The sequence below is a fragment of the Ictidomys tridecemlineatus genome, chromosome 10, assembly GCF_052094955.1.
Source record: "Ictidomys tridecemlineatus isolate mIctTri1 chromosome 10, mIctTri1.hap1, whole genome shotgun sequence".
NCBI lineage: Eukaryota > Metazoa > Chordata > Mammalia > Rodentia > Sciuridae > Ictidomys > Ictidomys tridecemlineatus.
In genome coordinates, this window is record NC_135486.1 from 89,993,897 (window position 1) to 90,015,485 (window position 21,589).

At 37.7% G+C, this 21,589-nt stretch overlaps 1 protein-coding gene across 24 annotated transcripts in view; it reads left to right on the forward strand.

The window, feature by feature from the left end:
• Positions 1-21,589, forward strand: part of Pard3 (par-3 family cell polarity regulator) — a 669,836-nt gene that overhangs the window by 107,236 nt on the left and 541,011 nt on the right. For all 24 annotated transcript variants that reach the window (XM_078023416.1, XM_078023399.1, XM_078023411.1 and 21 more), the window contains exon 2: positions 6,097-6,198. In XM_078023416.1, coding sequence (XP_077879542.1) covers positions 6,097-6,198 — 102 coding nt within the window. The remainder of the gene's footprint in view (positions 1-6,096; positions 6,199-21,589) is intronic.

Genomic DNA, 21,589 nt, shown 5'->3' on the forward strand with positions numbered 1-21,589 from the left:
AGAAATTCCAACCCATTTGATTCTTTATCCCTTCAATGTAACTGTTTTCCCCTTTGTCTACTGTGTTCTGATGTACGTTGGTATATGTATGTTTTCATAAGTTGTATGAGGTTTTCTGTGGAACTTTTCAATGAGGAAACACATCATTCTGGGTAATGATGATTTTTGTTGTTGTTATTGTTATTTTTCTGTTTTCCCAGTTTTCTTTTTCTACGACTTATTGAGCTGTTTGATTTACTTGATAGGTATTCTGGGTTATTATCCTTTGTTTTCTTTTTGAATTCATTCTGTGGGAAATATTTTCAAGTCCTCTCAGCTCTCCTGTTTAGTTTTTCATTTTTAGTATTGAGTTTTCAGATGCTTTTCTTTTTTTGTTTTTAGTTCTCAGAATACTTTCTCCTTCCTTCTTTCCCTCTCTCCCTTCCCTCCCTCCCTCCCTCTCTCCCTCTCTCTCTCCCTCTCTCCTCCTCCTGCTCTGCAACCTAGATGCACTCCTGTCTGAACTCAGGGGACCATCAGAGGAGCATCTTCTCAGTATCATCTTCTGCTTATGTAGTCTCTGGTTGCCAAGTTCTCTTTCCTGTTTGTTTTGGCCTCTCTTCCATCCATGGGCCTTCACTCAGAAGTCTGTGTCTTGGGTGTTGGCTCTGATATAAGGGACACTAGTGTAACTTGGGTACACTGAGTTCAGTCAAGGGCTCACACTGGGAGTTTCATAGCAGAGTCACTGGGCTAGGCCACATCCTCTGACTTTTCTTCTTTGGATGGTTAGGAGTCCAGGAAGGCTCTACCAACCTCTTGCTTGAGTAGCATCAGCTCAGCTGCCAGCATTCTGGGGACAAGTGGAAGCAGAAGGCTAGATTTTCAGCCTTTGGTACATAAGCCTTTAGTTATCTCCTCCCATCTTCATTATGGAACCTCTATAATCACTCTGCCTTGAATTTCCCAGTCCCCACCAACTGTTTGAACCTCCAGAAAATTAGCCTTCAGTGATCTGCCAGGAGAAGGGGAGTGGGGAACAGCTACGGTGCTGAGTGGAGTCTCAGGGTAACTGGGGCTTAAATTGCAGCTCAAACACACTTTTAGCCAGTTCTGTTTCTCCTCCTGTCTTCTTTGCTGTGTTCTGGTGCATTTGGTTCTCCCAATTTCAGTTCATTGAAAATCGGCAGGGGAGGAGGTCATATTACCTCCTGGTTTTCCCCAGAACCATGTTCAGATTCACTTTGTCACTTCTGCTAAGGATGTTACCACTGGGCTACCTGCTTGCTTCCTGGCTTCCAAAAACTGTTGTGCTTGTTTTCTTTTGTTCTCTTTGTCTTCGTAGGATTATGACTTGAAAAATAACCCCCAACAACCTCCTCCCCCTGTAGTTTCAGTGGGTGATTGGGAGGAAATCAAAATAACTGTGCACTATATGATGTGATATTTTCACTTTTCATTTTTGCCTCTTAGCTGGTTTCTGTGTCCTCAGTTTTCTGATAAACTCTGCCTCTCCTCCAGGCCTGGTTTTGCTCTTCATCCTCCTCAGAATGTCTTAGGTTCGCCTTCCTTCAACCTCCTCATCTGTCAGAATTCAGTTCTGCTGCAGAAACACCCCTCACAAGTCTTTTCTAACCCTTTCCCCCTTGGAGGTTATGAAGCATCTGTGGGTCTGTTTTTCTTGTGACACATCATGATCTACTTGTTTATGTTTTATCTGATAACTGTTTATTTCTGACAACTTTTACTGGCTGGCACCAGTACTGTTTGGGAGGTGGGGAGGTGCATGATAGTCTACAATACTTGTTGCTCCAGAAATATTTGAAATAAAATTGATAGGAGAATATGTTTTATTCAAGGCCAACTTTGAAGGAAGATAGAAGAAACTTACTGTTTCAAAAGTCCCATCTTCAAAATCTATGATGGAGAACAAAGCTTTTGAAGGAGAAGAGGCAGTAAAGTGAGGAGAATATTTCTCTTGAAATGTTTTCAAGCATTAGATGCGAAGGAGCTATTTCTTTTACCAGTCATAGCTCACAAAGCTCATTAACTTGCTGTATAACAGGATGATGCTCTTAAAAAAATTTTTTTTTTTAAGTTGTAGATGGACACAATACCTTTATTTATCCATTTTTATGTAGTGCTGAGGATAGAATCCAGTGCCTCACACATGCCAGGCAAGTGCTTTACCACTGAGCTATAACCCCACCCCGATGATGCTCTTAATAGAATTTGAGAGATTTCTGGAAGGCCGAATAGGAATCAGTCTTTCGTTAGGGTTTTGCCTGTGTTGTCTTCTCTTACCATGTACCAAAATAGAATAAGCATCTATATTTCTTGGAGCTTGCATTTTTTAAAAGTTACCTCTGCTTATATTCTAGCTGAGACTTAGAGGTATTCCCTCACACCCGTGTTTCTCAAGGACTAGGCCAGGTCTTGGCTATGTTCTTTATCCGGATAAGAAGCAGTAATTCTTCATATGGCTTCATCTCCAGACTTCTCCAGGCTTCCACCCATCTTTGGGTCAAATGTGCCTCACTGAGATTGGGTCTTTCTGTGTATCCAGGATCACCCCTGGAGTTCTGGGCTCAAGCAATCCTGCCAGAGCCTCTTGAATCGCTGGGACTGCTTCCTGTGCTACCTCTCCCTGCTTTATTGTTAGAGTTTAAATCTTTCATTATTTAAATGAACATATCATAACCAAGATACTGGGTTGTTTTTTATTTTTTTAAATCCACAGTTATGTCACATTTCTTTATTTTTTTTAATCAAGTGACCTGTATAATTAGTGTTTTTAGTAGTATATAAAGTGCTGTATCATTTTTTTGTTCAATCACATTTCTAATTTTCTGTAGACAGGACACCAATGAGTTTTTACTTTTTTTTTTTTTTTTAAATTGGTATCAGGCATTGAACTCGGGGACACTCAACCACTGAGCCACATCTCCAATCTTATTTTTTATTTTATTTAGAGACAGGGTCTCACCGAGTTGTTTAGCGCCTTGCTTCTGCTGAGGCTGGTTTTGAACCTGTGATTCTTCTGTCTCAGCCTCTCCAGCTGCTGGAATTACAGGCACACACCACCACGTCTGGCCTGATTTTTATTATTAATCTTCAAACTTTTTAATGTAAACTGCTGCAAAGTAGAATAAATAGATGAAATTCAGTTTTTCTCCACATGGGTGCTTGACTGTTTCCTTGAATATGCTGCAAGTCCTCTGTTTATTGAAGAGAAATGTGTTGATGAAAGCTGCCACTTAAAATCTCCCAAGAGATTAAAACTTTCCAGGGAGTTATTTTTCAGTGGCAAAAATATCCTTCCTGGTTTTTATACTCTGGTAGGAGGAAATCATTTTTGTATAGCCCGCTCACATCTGCTTTTCTTAATGTAGTATGATTTGTTAGGATTACTGATGCTCTCCTCATTCCCTCTCAGCAAAAAGTCACTTCCCTTGAGTGTGTATTTATGGAGTGGCATTTAGTTAGCATCAGCCTGAGAGAGCTTGGTGTGATGCTGTCAGTGTCATCTGGCCTAGCTGGCTGTTGAATCAGGACCCCTGCAGGGGCAGGAGTCAACAGTTAAATCTCAAAATTAAAAAGCCTTGATTAGCTAGTAGGAGCATTATAAACCAAATTTATAGGGTATTTCAAAGAGTAGGAGATAATCTCTGATATTAAATTCTGCTTATAAAGTATAATCAGGATTGAGAAAGGTTCATTGCAATTTAGCAATGTGGAGACTATTGGTGACTTGGATAGTTTTGTGAGTGTGGTGGGCAGGAAGCCTGATTAAATGGGATTTGGGGAGGGGATAAATCTGAGACAAGGATAGACAGTTCTTTAACACATGTTGCAGTCAAGAGAATCAGAGAATTGGTATAGTAACAAGAGTTTCAGCAGAAATTTTCTACTGTTATTTTAGAATGCATAAAAATAAAGCATTAAAGAGCTTTTAAAGGTTTAAAGTTGACATCTGACAACTGTTTTGCAGACTGTTAAGATTTTTGGAAACATTAATAGTGGGCTGGAGCTAAACTTCTAGTCTGTCCAAGGAGTGGGATAGTCAGGAACAGCTCTTGGAGAATAGGATGCCTGAGGAAACTGGGTGGATGAGACTTGTGGGCCAGCCTAGAGGATCAGGTAGGACCCAGACATTGGAGGTCCTGGGTACTGTGTAGAGATCACAGTCCCGCAGGGCTTAATGCAGCCTGTGAAAGGGGAGATGCTGGAGTGCAGCAGGTTCTGAAGGATAAAGTTGTGGGACTGAGAAACTCTTTAGGTGGGAATTTATACTGAAGGGGTAGCTACAAACATTATAGAAAGCCTGCAGGTAATAATTTCAGATGGAGAGTAAGGTGGTTTAGGAAGCTAAAAAAACCAGTTTTCTTACTGTATAGAAATGAAAATTGATATTCAAGTTAGTTAGTGCCCCAAAAAGCTTGCTTGGTGGGATGTAGGGAGACCTGTTCAGAATGGCCAGGGAATGATGGCTAAGAGACACCATTTCCTTGTTCACTCCCAGGATATTAGTTACTTCCAGTGTTCCCTTTGGAAAGTTAATACCATTTGGTGTGGAAAACTAGGAACTAGGAATATAGTTTGTTTTGGGGCTTCTTCTCCTCCTCCTCCTCCTTCCTCTCCTCTACTCCCCTCTCTCCTCCTCCTCCTCCCTCAGTTCAACAAATACAGAAATGATGAATTCTGGAGCAAGAATAGTAGTGGGTTCCTAAGGACTTCCTGTGTGATATTGAAATCAGGGAATACATGTGCAGTTAAAGAAGCCCCACAGATGAAGAGGATGACTGACTGTGTGTGTGTGTGTGTGTGTGTGTGTGTGTGTGTGCGTGTTACTCTTGGTGTTGTGGATGATTGATTCCTTTTATAGGGGTCCAGATAAGTGAGGGTGTAGTAACTGAAGGTTATTTGCATAGTACTTTTTATGGTATTACATTTGAGCTGTTTGCTGTGCTGGTTAAAAAGTGACAAGGATTGGTAATTCTGCATTTTAAAAGTAAGAAGTGTTCCATTTTAGTGGTTCTTAGGCACGCCTTCATTAGAGGTTCACTAGAAGAGGATCTTAAGAATCTGAATTTAGTGGCATCACCCCTGGAGGGTCTTAATCCATAGATCTGGGAGGAATCTATATTTTGACTATCATTAATGTTTTATCTTTTTCTCACTTTTTATTCAAGAAAGAGCTGTAACAAATTTGCCTTCTTAGATTTGGAAAAACAAAACAAAACAGTGTTGATAGAACTTTTTGATAGCAATCCTATGTTGCCAGGAAAGCAGTAGCTAGCGGCAGAACACAATTTAGTGTATTTCCAGTTGAGTATATAAATAAGAATGGTTGTGGAAGTTTAAAGCCAACTATGTTTCTTCCTCAAATAATTTGAAAAGAAGAGCGTTATGGTTTTAAAAATATTTACCATGTAGGAGTTTATAAAATTTAAAATGTTCCTTTTTGCCAAATCCTACTTCTTAGTGATAACCACTGCACATTTTGGGGTGGGTGTGTTAAGTATTTTAACCTGCACATATACATGTGTATATAATTTTACCTTTATCAACATAGTCTCCAACCATGCATTGTTCTGAGACTGCTTTGTTCACAGCTCCTCTCCTCAGTATCTTCAGACAAGTTTGTAAGGGGAACTTTGAGGCACCAGGATGTGTGAACTATTTTATGCAGATTAGCAAATATGAGAGTTTTTCAGACAAATAATATATGCTGCTGGTTATTATATAGTTTTGTAGGTTGCATTGAGTGGATTAATAAGTAATGCATATACTGGAAAATGGGAAACCTAATCTACTTTAGAGAAGCAATATTTCCTATGCAGCAAATTTTGCTGTTTTTTTTAAATTTTTTTGCCATTTAAGTAGTAAATCAACATCTGAGCCAAGAGGAAAAGAATGCATGAGTGACCATAATAAAATAAAAGAAAAATTAACTCAATATGAAACATAGGGAACTACCTTAATTTTTATTCAGTTACAGTTTTGTTGATATAATTGGCTTCCTTTAGTGGGCAGGCAGTTATCACAGTTTAAATTGTTGAATTCCCTTTTGGTTTTGCTAACTTGTTACTTCAATATTTATGTTCTTTTGTCTAGGATCCAAACTACTGGATACAGGTGCATCGTTTGGAACATGGAGATGGAGGAATTCTAGACCTGGATGACATCCTCTGTGATGTAGCAGATGATAAAGACAGAGTGAGTTCAAGTCCAGGGAAATCTGCACAGAATGTATTGTTTGGGGACTGGGGAGAGTGTGGGTAGTTGAGAGCACTTTCCTTTCTGTTTTAAATACATTTTTTTTTTTGGTTTAAATATCATTTGTCTCATCCCACTCTAGTATATTTTGCTGTATAATTATCTTCCACAATCTTCACTACCGTGAATGCCAGGATGTAATGATTTTCTCAATATCCAGGACTTCAGTTCGGAATTTATGAAATATAATTTTTAAAATTGAAATATTATCAAAAAGGTTGCTGTGCTAGTACATCTATCAGGCATTAACCTCAGTACCTCTTCCTTGTCAACTTGGGCTTATCATTATGACTGTGTTTCAGTGCAGGATATACAAAACCTTAGACTTCTGTCCCAGTGTTGGCCCAGAGATGGTCCATCCCAATAGCTAGCCTGAGCAAGCACATCTTGGGCACCTTCCCTTGTGGCGTGATGGCTCTCAGAAAGCTACCCCTTTTTCCATCATTGCTCAGGTTTTTCTCTGTACTGGAACACTATCTTCATGTATTTTCTATTTTGGTATCATGAATTTAGATGCCCATTGCTCCTTAGCACTAACTCGCATGCCTCCTCCCTCACTTTTTCCCCCCTCCTGTGCTCTTGGAAGGAGTGAGAAGGAGGAATGACAACTTTCAAGGTTTTAATAATTTGTTCAGGATGTCTGGCTCTGCATATAGAAGTCAGCAAATTCTTTTTTTTGTAATGAGGTGATGAGACTTGGGCAGGCTTGTAGGGTTCTTTAGCCATATCATCTTTCATGTTTGACTTGAACTGAGATTGCAGAAGGGCTCACGGCCACATAAACAGTTGTATTATGACAGCTGTATTGAGGTTGCTGCCTGATAGATGTGCTTCCTCATGAAACATCACTGTCATAGCATGGGATGTTACACCAGCCAGGTTATGTAAGGAGGTGGGAAGATGGCAAAATCCTCAGGATGCTCATTCTGATTCCTTCCAGGACACTTTCTAATCACCATCCCTCTATTTTCATCTTCTCTTCGTCCATTTGTTCACTGGTCTGTGAGTAGGTGAGCCCAGCTATTGGATCTTGCTCACCTGCGTTTCTAACAATTAGCAACATGCCTGCTCAGAGTCTGCAGAAATCTTACATGCTTTCCTGAAATCTCAAAGAAAACGAAAGATTTCAGATAGAGATATTACATAAATTCAGGAATATTTGATTCACTAGCACCTGCCATAGAGGAATTTGTCCCATTACAGCTATTGTGGGCCAGGACACTGTGTCAAAAACTGCAGAACTGTTTGCATATGTATGATGGATACTGTTTTTCTTTTTTCGGTGCCTTTTCTCCTTTTGAGGCTTTTCATTTAGTCAGTGATAGGGTAACTCTCCAATGTTTCTGTGAGCCACATGAAGAGCACCATCTAGAGACTTAAATTATAGTCAACTTTGTTGTGGTTCTGTTCTAAAGCTTACAGTAATTACAGGGATTTTTGATGAATTTATACAGTTGCCCTTTCCCAACCATCATGTTTGAAAGAGGTGAGCTGATGTCGTATTGCTCTTTCCTTTATTATCCTCTTCTTCTCCCTCTGACTTTTCTTTCCTCTCCCTCTCCTCTTCTTTCCTGCTTCTTCCCTCCTTTTTGCCTTCTCCTTTCCCTTTTGTTATTTCTTATATATAAAGAGTTCAGCAGCAGTGCACATCTGTAATCCCAGCTGCTTAGGAGGCTGAGGCAGGTGGATTGCAATTTTCAGGCCAGCCTGCGACTGTCTCAAAGTAAAATGGGCCAGGGATGTACCTCAGTGGTGGAGTGCCCTTGTGTTCCATCTCTAGTACTACAAAAATAAACAAAACAAAATGAAGAACAACAACAAAGCGCTTTAACCTGAGGGGAAAAATGGTTTTAACCATTGATAAGTGATGTACTTTTTTGGACAATTTTATATCATGCTGATGGAAATCAGTTTCTATATCAAAAATGCCAGAGTACAATGTACAAAAGGCTGAAGTAGCTTTTAAATTGGCATTTTATTCTGAAATACTTAGGTGAAAGTAATTTCAATTTTTTCAATGATTTCCTAGGTTAAGGATTCATCTTAAATTGTAACTGTAAAATACATATGTAAATAACATTAACAGTTCAAAATCAGAGTGCCAAGATTGACAGTATTGTTGGATGCATTATTCAAACCCAGAGATTGTGTGATGTGGTATGCTATATGCTTGTTTTATGTGGCTCTGAAATTTGATTCTGTTTAATCATCCTGGAGTGTTTTCAATTATTTTTGGCAGCTACTGTGAGTAAAAATCTTGACACCTGTTTTGCTTTTCATCAAAACAAAAACATTATACTTCTTCTACATAATACAGTTCCTCAAAAAATGCACCATATTTTGAGCCCTCTGGATGTATGTTTAAAATGAAGATACCCAGCCTGGGGAGGTAGGATCTCTGGCAGCTGCATTTTGCAATTCTTCCCATCTCATATATAGGGTCACTGAACTCTGAAATCATGTCTTTTGTGGGGAAAATTCTCCTAATGGTGCCAATTTCATGTCTGATCACCATGAATTTGTAATATGAAAAGTTCTTTTTTACAGGGGACACATTAGGATCAAGAAATGACATTTCAAATGATAGCAAAGGAAAATTGAAGAATTTAGTCATAATTTTCTGCATTATCCTTTCACTATTAGAGGTCAGTACAGAGAGCCTTGAGAAAGTGCTTTTTGTGCCCATACAATTTCATTTTCTAGGTTGTATTTAGATTTGTTGAACATGGTATTAGTTGAACATGGGTTGTCTTGGGTTCTTGGAATAGGTTTGATTTTCTAAGGCAGAGAATTTTCTTCATCTACTTTGGCCATAGCTGAGTACCTTGTTTTGTTTGTCCCTTCTCCACAATGCTGCTTTCCCACGGGGACCTCAGAGCAGGAGAGTATTCGGACTTTCATGGTGTCTTTTTCACCTCTAATGTCCAATTCTCTTTTTTCTCAATTGACATTTTGCCAGATTATGAAAAACTAAAGAGTTTTGTGCTGTCCTCAGCACCATTTAGGCCAACTGTGATGCTTTTGTTACGAGAGAGAGAGCTACTTTTTGAATTGTTTTTGTCTGATTTTCTTTCTGGTTTGGTTTTCACTATTATTTCAGAACCTGTCTTATATTGTCATGAATGGGTCCAGGCCACTCCTTTTGTTCCCTCTGTGACAGTAAATTCAGGAATTTCTAAATACATCATCAACTATACATTTGAGAATCAGTTCTTTCTGCATGACAATTGCTTGAGACCGATTGTAAGGGGCATAATCAAAGACTTCAGGTGTAATTGGCTATGTGCTTAGATTTGAGGGAAGTGTACTTTTGTGTGGGCAAGAAGAAAGTCTTTCTCTTGTACATATTATTGTCTCCTCTTTTGTATCTTTGGTGCTGAAGGTGATTTAAGATGTTTGATCAAGCATTCCTTTCGTCATACTTGGATGTAATTTTGTTGTGACCAAGGATGATGTCAGGTGTGTTCTGGTTTGGTGGTGACCTTGTGCAATGTCTTCCACTGCCTGTTTTTGTGCTTGGTGAAAGAAGGATTGAATTGAGTGGCAATTAAACCCACTTTGAAGAGCATGTGCATTTGTATTGGGGTCCAGACAGGGCAAAAAGTTGTGATGGAGATCATTGTCTATTGCTTGTGGGTGTTTGTCAAGAGTCCAGGCTCTTCCGGGAAGTCTGGCTGTTTCTTTAGAAGACTGTTAAGAGGTATGTGCGTGAGCAATGGTTTCCAAGGGTTGGGGAAAAGTTCAAGCAGAGGTGTTTTAACCCCGCCCCCGCCATAGCTTTTTAACCTATAAACTGATGTAGTTTTGGTGCGTTATGTATTAATAAAATTACCTCAGTGTTAAAAATAAAACAAAAAGGAAAACAGATTAACCCTCCAGACATATATATTGAAATTTCCAAAATGTGTTATGATAAATTTTGCTTTTGAAGTAGACAAATGGCAGAACTTTCAGGTAAGGAACATGTTTTAATTTGAAGAATTTGTAAATGCTATTTTTTTATTCCATATATAAATCATAATTTTGCTTGTTTTGTCATCATTCATTAAAAAAAAGTGTTCAACAAGGTGATGGTTGGAGGTACCCTTATTATAGGTGGAAAACATCTCTATATGCATACTATAAAAAGCTTAATAGATTCTGTCCCTAATTATTGATATTGCTAATGTGGATGGATGGAAGCCCTCTGTTGTTTGTATGCTGAGGACAGAGTCTGTACAATTTGTAGAAGAGAATGCAGAACTTTTTTTTTTTTTTTTTTTTTTTTTTAAAGTTACTGAAAATTTAACCCTGGGGCTTTACCACTGAGCCATATCTCTAGCCTTTTTTTTCACCCAGTTGCTGAGGTTGGCCTTGAACTTGCAGTTCTCCTGCCTCAACCTCTCAAGTCAATAGTATCACAGGCATGTGCAAATGTGCCCGGCCAGAACATATTTTTTGTATCTCTATTAAGGACTATTAAAATGAACTTATTTGGGGATGATGAAATGAGATCTAAGAATCTTAATAAATGACTTTGTTATGGAATGGATTGCTGCATAAATGATAGTGAGATTTAACTGTTTATAGTGACACTACTGTTAATTTCTTTGAAGGCTCTCCTTTTCTACTTTTTAATACCTTCCTCAGAACTGCCAAGCTGTAAAATAAAGCAAAGCACATGCTTGAATGAGGGAGAACTTCTGGTTACAAATGTATAATAATTATGTTCACAATTATTATACATTTGTATAATAACACAAGTAAATTCTGTGTTTAATGTAAAGCAGTCATAACCCAAATAACTAAGGTGTCCTCATTTTAGTTAAATGGATTATTTTAGTTGTTACTAAACATGTGAAATTAATTTGCATGTGAAAAAGGCATGGTTGTACTGCTAAACGGGGCTCCCAGAGAAATGTATAATTTCTGTTAGGATGTGGCATCAGATGCTTGTTGTTTTGAAATATAAAATGATGGTAGAAATCACATGCATCAGGTTGTGATCTGCCTTAGAATGTTTTAGTATAAATAATTTAGACCAAGTGCTTTTTCTTTATGCAAGTTCTAGCCTCATTTCTATAAATTTCTATGAATTATGATGTCTGCCTAGCATATTACTTAAGACCAGCACATTATCTTTTGCTGTTTAGGTAGATCAGGCATGGTCTAATATCAAGGAATCCCTATGCCTTGTTTTCCCTTAAATGAAGTAAATGCAGACATCTTTATCTTTTGGTTTTGGGAAAATGTACATTTTAAAGCAACAGTGTTTTCTGTAGGCATGTCTCATCATGAACCTTCCCTATTTACAGAAAACACTATAGGGAAATACTTACACATGTGTTTTTTGTTTTCTTAAACAAAAGGAGTAATTTATTTATGCATACATATATAGTCTCTTGCCGCCTGATGAATATTTGAGATTAAATAGACAAAAACCTAGTTTCAGCCAGGTGTTATGGGGCATGCCTGTCAATCCCAGATGCTTGGAAGGCTGAGGCAGGAGGATCAAAAATCAAAGGGTAGCCTCAGCAACTTAGTAAGACCCTGTCTCAAAATGAGAATGAAAAACAGCTGGCGTGTAGCTCAGTGGTAAAGTGTCCCTGAGTTCCATCCCCAACACCCCTCTAAGATAAGATAAGATAAAATAAAATAAAACCTAGCTTCATTGTTGAATCAAAGCTAAGTGTTGGCTGGGCTTGGTGGTATAATCCTGTAATCCCAGCAGTTTGGGAGGCTGAGGTAGAAGGATTGCAAGTTCAAAGCCAGCCTCAGCAATTTAGTGAGGCCCTAAGCAACTTAGCAAGACCCTGTCTTCAAATAAAATATAAGAAGGGATGGGGATGTGGCTCAGTGGTTAAGTATCCCTGGGTTCAATACCTGGTATCAAACAAAAACAAAACAATACAAAATAAAATGAAAAACTAAATGTCAACTCTTTCTTGAAAAAGATTGAGAATTTTTTAAAACCAGAGTGCTTCAACAATAACAATTAAGACATAATAATTGTTATATAACACTAGTTAATTTTTAGTTAATTCAACCAGTTTAATAATCATCTGTTACATACCATGCATTGTGTGAAATGCTGCTATACAAAGTCAAATAAAAGTACATGTGGTTCCTGTTTTCTTGGGCATAGTTATCTATTGGGAAAGGAAGAATTGAATAGTTTCAAAAATTAAATGCATAATTATAATCAGATAATGATTTTGAACAAAAGGAATGGTCCTATGAAAGATATAGCAAAGTACCCTGACCAAACACAGGTTAAAGCAAGGTTGGCCTTTGGGGTGGGATGGAGAAATGATCAAGTGGCAAGTGGACATGTTAAGGATAGATGAGTGGAGATGTAAGTAGTGTCATGTGATCAGATTAACTTTTTTGGAGGGTGGTGATGGTGGTGCTAGGGATTGAACCTAGGGCTGTGTGCATTCGAGGCAAGATTCTACCAACTGAGCTATAACCCTAGCCCTCAGATTATCATTTGAGAAACATGTTCCTAGCAGCCCTGTGAAGAATGAGTTACAGTGGATGGGGAGGCAAGAGGCCATGGAGGTTGGATTGTGGGGTTAAGTTGACTGTGTTGGGGTGGTCGGTCAGGGTTAAGTGTTAACTTTCATGAGTTTGAATGCCTTGGAAGTGTCAGGTGGGGATTGAAGCATAGATAATTTAGAGAATCAGATGCAAATCTATTAAAACAGCATAAAGACACAGACTAATTTTAGTAGAAATAATTATGTATCAAAAAGTTTGAAGAGACAGAACAAAAAATATCAGTAGTCATCTTCTCTGAGGGTAGGGTATATGACTAACTGAGGATTTTTTTTTTTACTTCTAATTTTAAAAAATTTAAATATTTTTGCTTCTGCCTAATCTCAATATGAAGAAAGCATTAGATAATTCTAAATATAGCTTATAATAGAAACTTTAAAAATTTTAACTTTAGTTTGAAATTGGCATAGGGAAGGAATGATTTTAAAAGTTTGATAACTTGGAATTGAAATAATTTGTATAAATAGAGTTCAGTAACTAGATGACTTAATTAATTTTCTTCTAAGTGAATTTATTATTTTAGTGAGACTCTCAAGAAGAGAATGTTTAAATTAACTGTCAAGTGGAATATTGAATAGCTAATTAACTTAAAAAATATTATCTCCCAACATTTAAACATTTATGGGTACTGGTTTGTCCACGGTTGTTCGTTTTGTGCAGGTGGTAGTGATAGAGAATCTGGTAGGCGGCCAAGTGGCAAGAAGGGTAAAGATCCCTCATAAGCAGTATGGGCTCTGCAGTTGGGCACAGCCTGTGCAGTATTGACTGGCCCTTAGCCTGCCTAGGAAAGTGGTAAGCATTGCTTGTCTAGGATGCCCAGTCAGTCAGGTAAAGTAAGGGACAGAGTCTCTCTTGCATTTTCAGTTATATTAATCATAGGTGTGGTAACTTGGTTTGCTGCACTTGGCTTTGGTGTAGCTTCATAAGCCATGAGCTTCTTGTGCTGTGGAATCTGGAGCCTCATTGTCTGCATTTGAATTCTGGTTCTATGATTTCTTTACTTAATGAGCCTGGGAAGATGACTGAACCTCTCTAGCCTTAATTTTCCCATATGTCAATGGGAAATGATTGTAACTACCTTGTGATGTTGTTTTAAATTGAAGATTAATCCTGTTAATGTTTTAGCATCGTCTCTGCAAAATTAAGGGCCCAGGAAAGGTTAATTGCCGTTGTCATTGGGAGTCACTCTCACTGTCACTGCCACCGCCAGTGTCAAATGAGGATATTCATTCCTGGAATACCAACTTGTAAGACATTGAAAACTAGCAAATAAATGACTAAACCAGATTATCTAAAGTATTTGTTTTATATAGATAATCGGTTTCATTTGCTTATTTTCCCATTTCTATCAATTTGAAAGGAGCTTGGTGTACAATTGGTGCTCAGCAATAGTTGTTGGAAGAAATACTTCATTTATTTTTTTCATTCTTAGAATTTGAGGGTTCCTAGTATTACCATCAGTATGCTTGTTCTTCTGAAACAGAAAAAAGCAGAGCCAGACATGGTGGTTCATACATATATCCTAGCAACTCAGGAGGCTGAGGCAGGAGGATTCAAAGTTTCAGGCAAGCCTTAGTAACCTAGCAAAACCTTGTCTCAAAATAAAAATAGAAAAGGGCTGGAGTTTATAGTTCAGTGGTAGAGTCCCCTGAGTTCAATTCTTAGTAACAAACAAACAAATAATAAAAAAAAGAGTGCCTAGTTTTATATTTTGAGTATTTGGGAACTACACAAAGACTGTATCATCATCTCCCAGTATCCCTACTTCCTCAAAAGTCATAGTAACATCCCACCCCTATCCCGCCACCAAGAAGGGGAGAGAGGGGTGGGGGGACAGATGGATGGATGACTGTTAATTTTTCTTCTCCTTCTCCTTGGGTACTGGGGATAAACTCAGGGGGCACCTGACCACTGAGCCCCATCCCCAGCCCTATTTTATGTTTTATTTAGAGACAGGGTTTCACTGAGTTGCTTAGCATCTTGCTTTTGCTGAGGCTAAGGCTGGCTTTGAACTTGTGATCCTCCTGTCTCAGCATCCTGAGCCACTAGTGCTATAGGTGTGCACCACTGTACCCAGCTTCTTCTTCTTAATAACCATTTTCTGGACAATTCAGGGGAACTAATTTTAAGTTATAAACAAGATCACATCATTTACAGAAGAATAGAAAGCATAGTACAATGTAACAGATTTTTCCTCCCTTCTTGGATTTTACAGAAAAAGAAGAGGAAAATTACAACTTGGACCCTTTGGTTCTACTGTAAATTCAGAATAAGTCAACTTATAAATAAGAATGTTTTAACATCATGTGCTACCTCCTGTAGTAGGTTATGCTCATACCTTATATTAAGGTAATACAGATTGTAGTGACCCCATTTAAAAAAATGTGTTTCCCAGGTTTTCAGGTCTATTTCCACTTCTTTGGGTTTTTTCCTGGCCCTAAATAATAAACATTCTAATTATTGAGTAAGGTTGGAGAAAGAAGCTAGCTTGGCTAGTAAAAAAGTGTATTTTTAGCTATATATTTCTATGTCTTTTTATATGACATTTGTTAAAATGTCAAGAGCTTAATGTCATGTATAATTGTAGGACAAGTTACATTTACTGGTGCCTATTATGTGCTTCACCACTGAGCCACATCCCCAGCCTTTTTTATTACAGAGTTTGAGCAAAGATTAAGCAGGGCTTTCAAATTTGGTCTTTCCTTCTATTCTTCCAACATTCACTTAATAAAAACTTACTCAGTCCTTAATATATTTGAGAAATATTGAGAGGTGCTAAGGATGAGCTAGTGAGCAGCATCAGATTCACAGTTTTTTGTACTAGGAATGAAGTGAGAGTGGGATGTGATAGACGATAGAGGGGCAGGTGACACGTTGTGGTAGTTGGAAAGGACCCATCACAGGAGTAGACAGGTGGGCTGGAGTTTGGAATGGAAGGAGCCAGATCTGGTAACAGCTGGGGCAGAGCTCTATGGGCAGAGGGAACAGCAGGTATGAAACCCTGAAGTGGAAGAAGGGTTGAAGTGTTTATGGGTCATAAGGAAATCAGTGTGACTGGATGCAGTGAGCAATGGGAGAGAGGAAGGAGGCAGGGTGGAGAGTAGGCAGAATTTACAGTTGGGAAGACATCAGAGACTATTTTGAGGATTTTGATGATTTTTATAGTAAATTCAATAAAAAGCCACCGAGCCATCAAACTGTGGGGTGATATCATCAATGACATTTTCAGAAGCTTGTTGTGAGATGATGGGCAAGAGAAGAGAACAAGACTTGTAAAGACATGATGGTGGCTGAGACCAGAGTAGAGTTTGGGGAAGAATGTGTGGAGTTGAGATATGTTTTGAATTGAAATTTCCAGAATTTCAGACTGTGAGGAATGAGAGAAGTCAAGGGATTAAAGATGACTTTTTCGAGTCTGAAGCAGAAGAAATGGAGAAGGGAATTTAGAGGTTTCATTGACTTGAATGAAGAAAATTGAAGGAGGAGAGAAAGGATTCAAAGTCAGGTCAAGCCTTCTATTGGTACATTTAGCTGGTTTTGAAATACTGATGAGACACCTGATAGAGATGTCAAGTAGGTAATTGGACATATGAATCTGATGACCAAGGGAGAGATTAGAGTTGGAGACAAGAGTTTGGAAATCACAACTATATAAAATACATGGTATTTATAGGCATGTGACTAATAGCATTTCCATGTGGCAAAAAATCACAGTCATTCCAATTTAATAATCTTTTTTGGTTCTTCTGATGGTCCACACCCTTGATTAGCCCTTGACTGTGAAGGAAATATGAATGAATACATTTTAATTAGGAAATATAAATAAAATATTCTCCTATCTCAAAATGTATGAATGAGAGTAAGATGAATTGAGATTTTTTGGAAACAAAACAAATTTGAAATACTGTGAAGAAATAATTAAGAGAGGCTATGCCTCAGACTTGACAGTAGCAATGGTATTTTTAAACTATGTTCTGAAAATCACATTCAGTAAAGCCACTAGAAATTTATGACTTAAAAACCAGTTAATGTTAGAGTGGCAAGCACTTGACCAGCAGTCAGGAAGAGTTCATTTAGTATATTAAAAGCACACTGTGTGTGTGTACACATACATACCTACTTTTTGCGGGGGGAGGAGGGTACTGGGGATTGAACTCAAGGGTGCTTTACCACTGAGCCACATCATAATGTAAGCCTTTTTTATTTTGAGATGGGGTCTCACTAAGTTGCGTAGGCCCTTGCTAAGTTAAAAGCACATAGTTTAAATGTGGAAATTGACCTAGAGTGGGGGAATCATAGAGTCCATAACCCTGTATTTCAGAATCCTGAAGTTCTTTGTATCTCAGTGTGTCGCTTACAGCTTGACTTATTTTCTTGCAAAACATTTCTAAGAGATACTTCCTTCCAAATGGCCAGTCAGATGATGAACATGTATGCTCAGGTATTTGTTATTTAGCACTAATGTGTGGTGCCAGCGATATCTCAGTTGCCAGGAACATGAGATATAAAGAAAATGATGCTGCTATGGAATTGAAGCTGCATTTGCATTTCCATAGCAGCATCATTTTCTTTAACTTAGCTGGTGCCTGTTTATTGAGCATATATTCCATTCCAAGCAGGCCTTGTAATATGGATGTGACTAGAGAACATTTACCTTTAGGGATTCATTGTAAAACAGGAAGATGACGTTACTGACAAAATATTTTCAGCTACAACAGTTTTGTCCCTTAATGATGTGGCTATGTCTTGCTTCTATTTTTTCATAGCATAATTTAATTCCAAGTGCTTTTAGAGCAAGAAATGTTCCATATTTAGTTGGGAATATTCAGACTGGGAATATCAGGAGGTATGTTCTGGTCAGCTTTCAGAAGAAAAATTCTTTCTATTCACCACAACTAGGTCTGCGATCCCTTCCTCCCAGAAAGTCAGTCTTAAATGTTCTGCCTTCAAAGAAAACAACAGACAACTACATCTTTCACCACCTTTGTGAAAGTTTAGCTTTGTTTCCTTTTTCCAATCTTTGGCATAGCAATACTGTTCTTAAATACAATGCAAAAGAATTACTCGGAAAAGTTGGCTTGTGTTTCGCATACTTTTATTGCATCTATTATTAGAATCAACAGACATAATATTACTCTGTCAAATTGCTGTGTTTCCAAAAGCTTACTGTTTCTGTACTTCCTTGTAGACAGGGACCACACTTGGAGCAGTGCTGTAGTATATACCTCTTTGTTAAACACGGTCATCTTTAAATATTCTATGTTTGTATTACCCATCAGTTTTGTATTTCTGGTACAAGCTAATGTTTGGTTATGTAGTTTTTTCAGTTATATGGTTTCTTTAATGATTGATATGTGTTTTTAAAATAATTGTATATCTCTTGTTGACGACTGAATACTCAGGATTAGTAGCTAAATTAAGAAAATGTTACCTTGAATGTATTTCCTTTCAATCTTTGGATTAGACCTGAATGTTTCCTAAAGTATTGAGTTTTATGTGGCTGTATTATGAATAGAATTAATTGTACTGTAAATATTCATAAAATCCAATATTTTGTTGTGATGTATTTCTACATTTTCTTCCCCTACCCCCACCCCCAGCCCCGCCACCTTGGGATAAGGTCTTATAGGTCTTGCTAAGCTGCTGAGATTAGTCTGGAACTTGTGATCTTCCTGTCTCAGCCTTGTGAGTCACTGCGATGACTGGCATGGCCCACAGCTCCTGGCTTTCTCATGACTTTTAAACAAACAAAACCAAAACAAAATAAAGCAAAAAAAAAAATTATTTTTTATTTTTTGGTGGTGCTGGGATGGCACTCAGCCCTCACATGTGGGAGGCAAGCACTCTACCACTGTGCTGTACTCCCAGCCTTCAAGTCTTATTTGTTAAATATTCTTCACTTACTCAGCATCAGTTCATCTAGATCTGAGATAAGGTATTCTTGTTGCTTTTGGAAAGGGCGTAACAACACCCTTCCTCCCATTTCTGATACAGATGAAGGGTATCCTAGATTCCTAATGAATAATGCTTAGTACTTTGTTTTTTTTTCTGAGTAAAACCTGTGTGTTTGAGTATCTGATCATCCAATTTCTCATTAGCTGGAGGAAGATAGCGTACACACAGCTCGGAGGATTGCAAGTTCAAAGCCAGCCTCAGCAACTTAGCAAGACCCTGTCTCAAAATAACAAACAAACAAACAAAGAAGAATTGGGAAAGTAACTCAGTGGTAGAGGGCTCCTGGGATCCCTAGCACCCGCTCCCCCGCATGCCCCTCAAAATTGTACACAGAGCTTAACTTAATAGCCATGCTAAGAGGACTACTGTTTTCAAGTAGTTGCGATTGGATCTATCTTGGAAACTACTGGCCTGCTCTCTGTTTTGACAAGGAATGAGTTAAAGAAACCTCTTTGAACCTGATGTATTTATTCACACCCCACTGACTAGAAGGCGTGTTGCTACACCCTGTTTTACTCTTGACAAACTACTCCAGGCCTGTTTAACTGGTGAAGGTTGTTTTAATTTGGTGCCGAAGAGCCTGAACCTGGTCTCTGTAGAGAGCCTGGAGCTGATGTTGCCATATGCAAAGGCTATGTTGTCCATTTAGAATTACTTCTGTGGAATGGGCTCTGTCTTCTATTTCCTGCCTATTCTTAAGTTGTTATCCTTATCTGAGGACGGGGCAAAACATAGGCTGTATAGTTTGAGGAGGGGATTATTTTACTTTTTAGTTACTTTTGGAATCTGGGACATTGTGGATGTCACCTTTCTGATGGGTCAAGATGGCAGACAGGGTGAAGAGGAAGCCTGCAGGAAGGTATTACTCTTTCTCTGGTGTCTCTAGGAAGGACTCCGTGAAGGCACTGAGGTTTTCAAGGTCCTTGAATCTCAAAAGAGCCACTTCAGAAATCAGCAAAAGGCAGGTTGGTAACAGAAATTTCTGACCGCTTTAAAGTTGAATGTAATACTGTTCTTCATATTTATTATATAATACTCTTTTGAAAAAGTTTCTTGAAATTTGAACATGTTATAGCTTTAAAATCATATTTTCTGTGCTACTAATCTGTAGAAATTCAGTATTCATTTGTGTAAATATATTTAATCATTATCACAAGGATGTTATACATTTCTCAGTATTAGCATCTGTCATGTTAGAAGATTTTGATTACTAGTATACAGTGTTCTAATAAAACACGGTTTTAATGAAGAACTTTGTTATCCAGACTAAAAGGTTAAGCTTGACTTTTAGGCAGAAACAAAGTGTTGGAATAAAAGCAAATTAGTGTTTATATACATTTAACAAGAATATTGTTCCCTAGGATTGGAGTTTATATTTCCTAAAGAATTCTTTGAAGCTATTGAATGAAAATGGTAGAAAGTGAATGTGGCTATGCTTTCTTGCTATTTGCTTTATTTATGTGCAGAATATATAAATTTTAGGCTGTTCAGACAATCTAAAGTTTATCTTTTAAAAATTATATTTCTTTTCTTAATGTTACTTTGGATTTACTTTGTAGTTATTAAGCACAAATAGTAGGTTATAATAAAAATAATCTCACACACAAATGTGATTCACCCCCCTCCTCCACCCCCCCCCTGTTTATTTTTGGGTAAGTGCCATGGTTTATGTATGCCCCCCAGTGGTCTTTTGATAGAATAGAATTGTGTTTTCAATATTATAGATAAATGATTCTGAACTGTCTTCTTCTAGTAATTAAAATTCAGCTCAAACAAGTGATATGGATTTTAGCTAGTTTATGAATGATATTTGTTTTGGGAATATCTATCTCTTAATGTTATAGAGAAGTAGCCACAACATGACTATGTATCAATGCTACATTTATTTTGGTTCTAGCATGTCAGCTACATCTTCAGTAGTTTTAGTCTTTTCCCCCTCATTTTCCTTATTATCACAGAGAACCTTGACATGTTTATTGGAAATAAAGTCTGAGATAGACCAAATATCTGATCACTTTATAAATGATGTATTTCCTCTAGGAAAAATCACAACCATAAATAAAATGCTTGCTGCTTAAAATTCTTCAACAATCCTGATTTTATTTATTTATTTATTTTTATTTTTGGTACTAGGAATTTAACTCAGAAACAATTTACCATTGAACTACATCCCTAATCCTTTCTTTTTTTTTTTTTTTGAGACCGGGCCTCACTAAGTTGCTTAGGGCCTTGCTAAGTTGCTGAGGCTACTCTTCTGTCTTAGCCTCTGAAGCTGTTAGGATTGTAGGCATGTGCCACCATACCTGCCAGCAATTCTGATATATTTCAGTGTGAAAATGTTGTGTTCAGATTAGTGTAACTTGAACAAAAGAATGTAGTAAAACCTGCTTTTATGAAATCCAAACTTCTATGTAGAGTTCTAGAAAGTAATATCAGAGATGAATAAGGAAATTAAGATAATGCCTGAATGCATTGTTGTTGATTCAGTTGGCAAAATCTTTTCCCTTTTGAAAAAGCAACAAGTTCAAAACTATACTTGAAGCTGAAGGTGGAGGCCTTTTGTGTGTTGGTATTTGACACATGAGAGTTTAAATATGAGTGCCTTGTTTGTCCTTAAGGAGTCTGTGGCATTGTTTTTAAAAGAGGTCGTTGAACTGCAATTCTGTGCCAAAATCCAATTTGTTTAATTAAATTCTGTGAAGCATTTCTAACTTCCTACCCTAAACTACTTTTAATTGCTTTTAATTCTATTGGTGGTAATAATGATGATGGTGTTCAGCTCTTGTAAACATGCTTTTAAATTTTCGCGTTCCAAGCTCTTCTTTAAAGTGTTATCAGT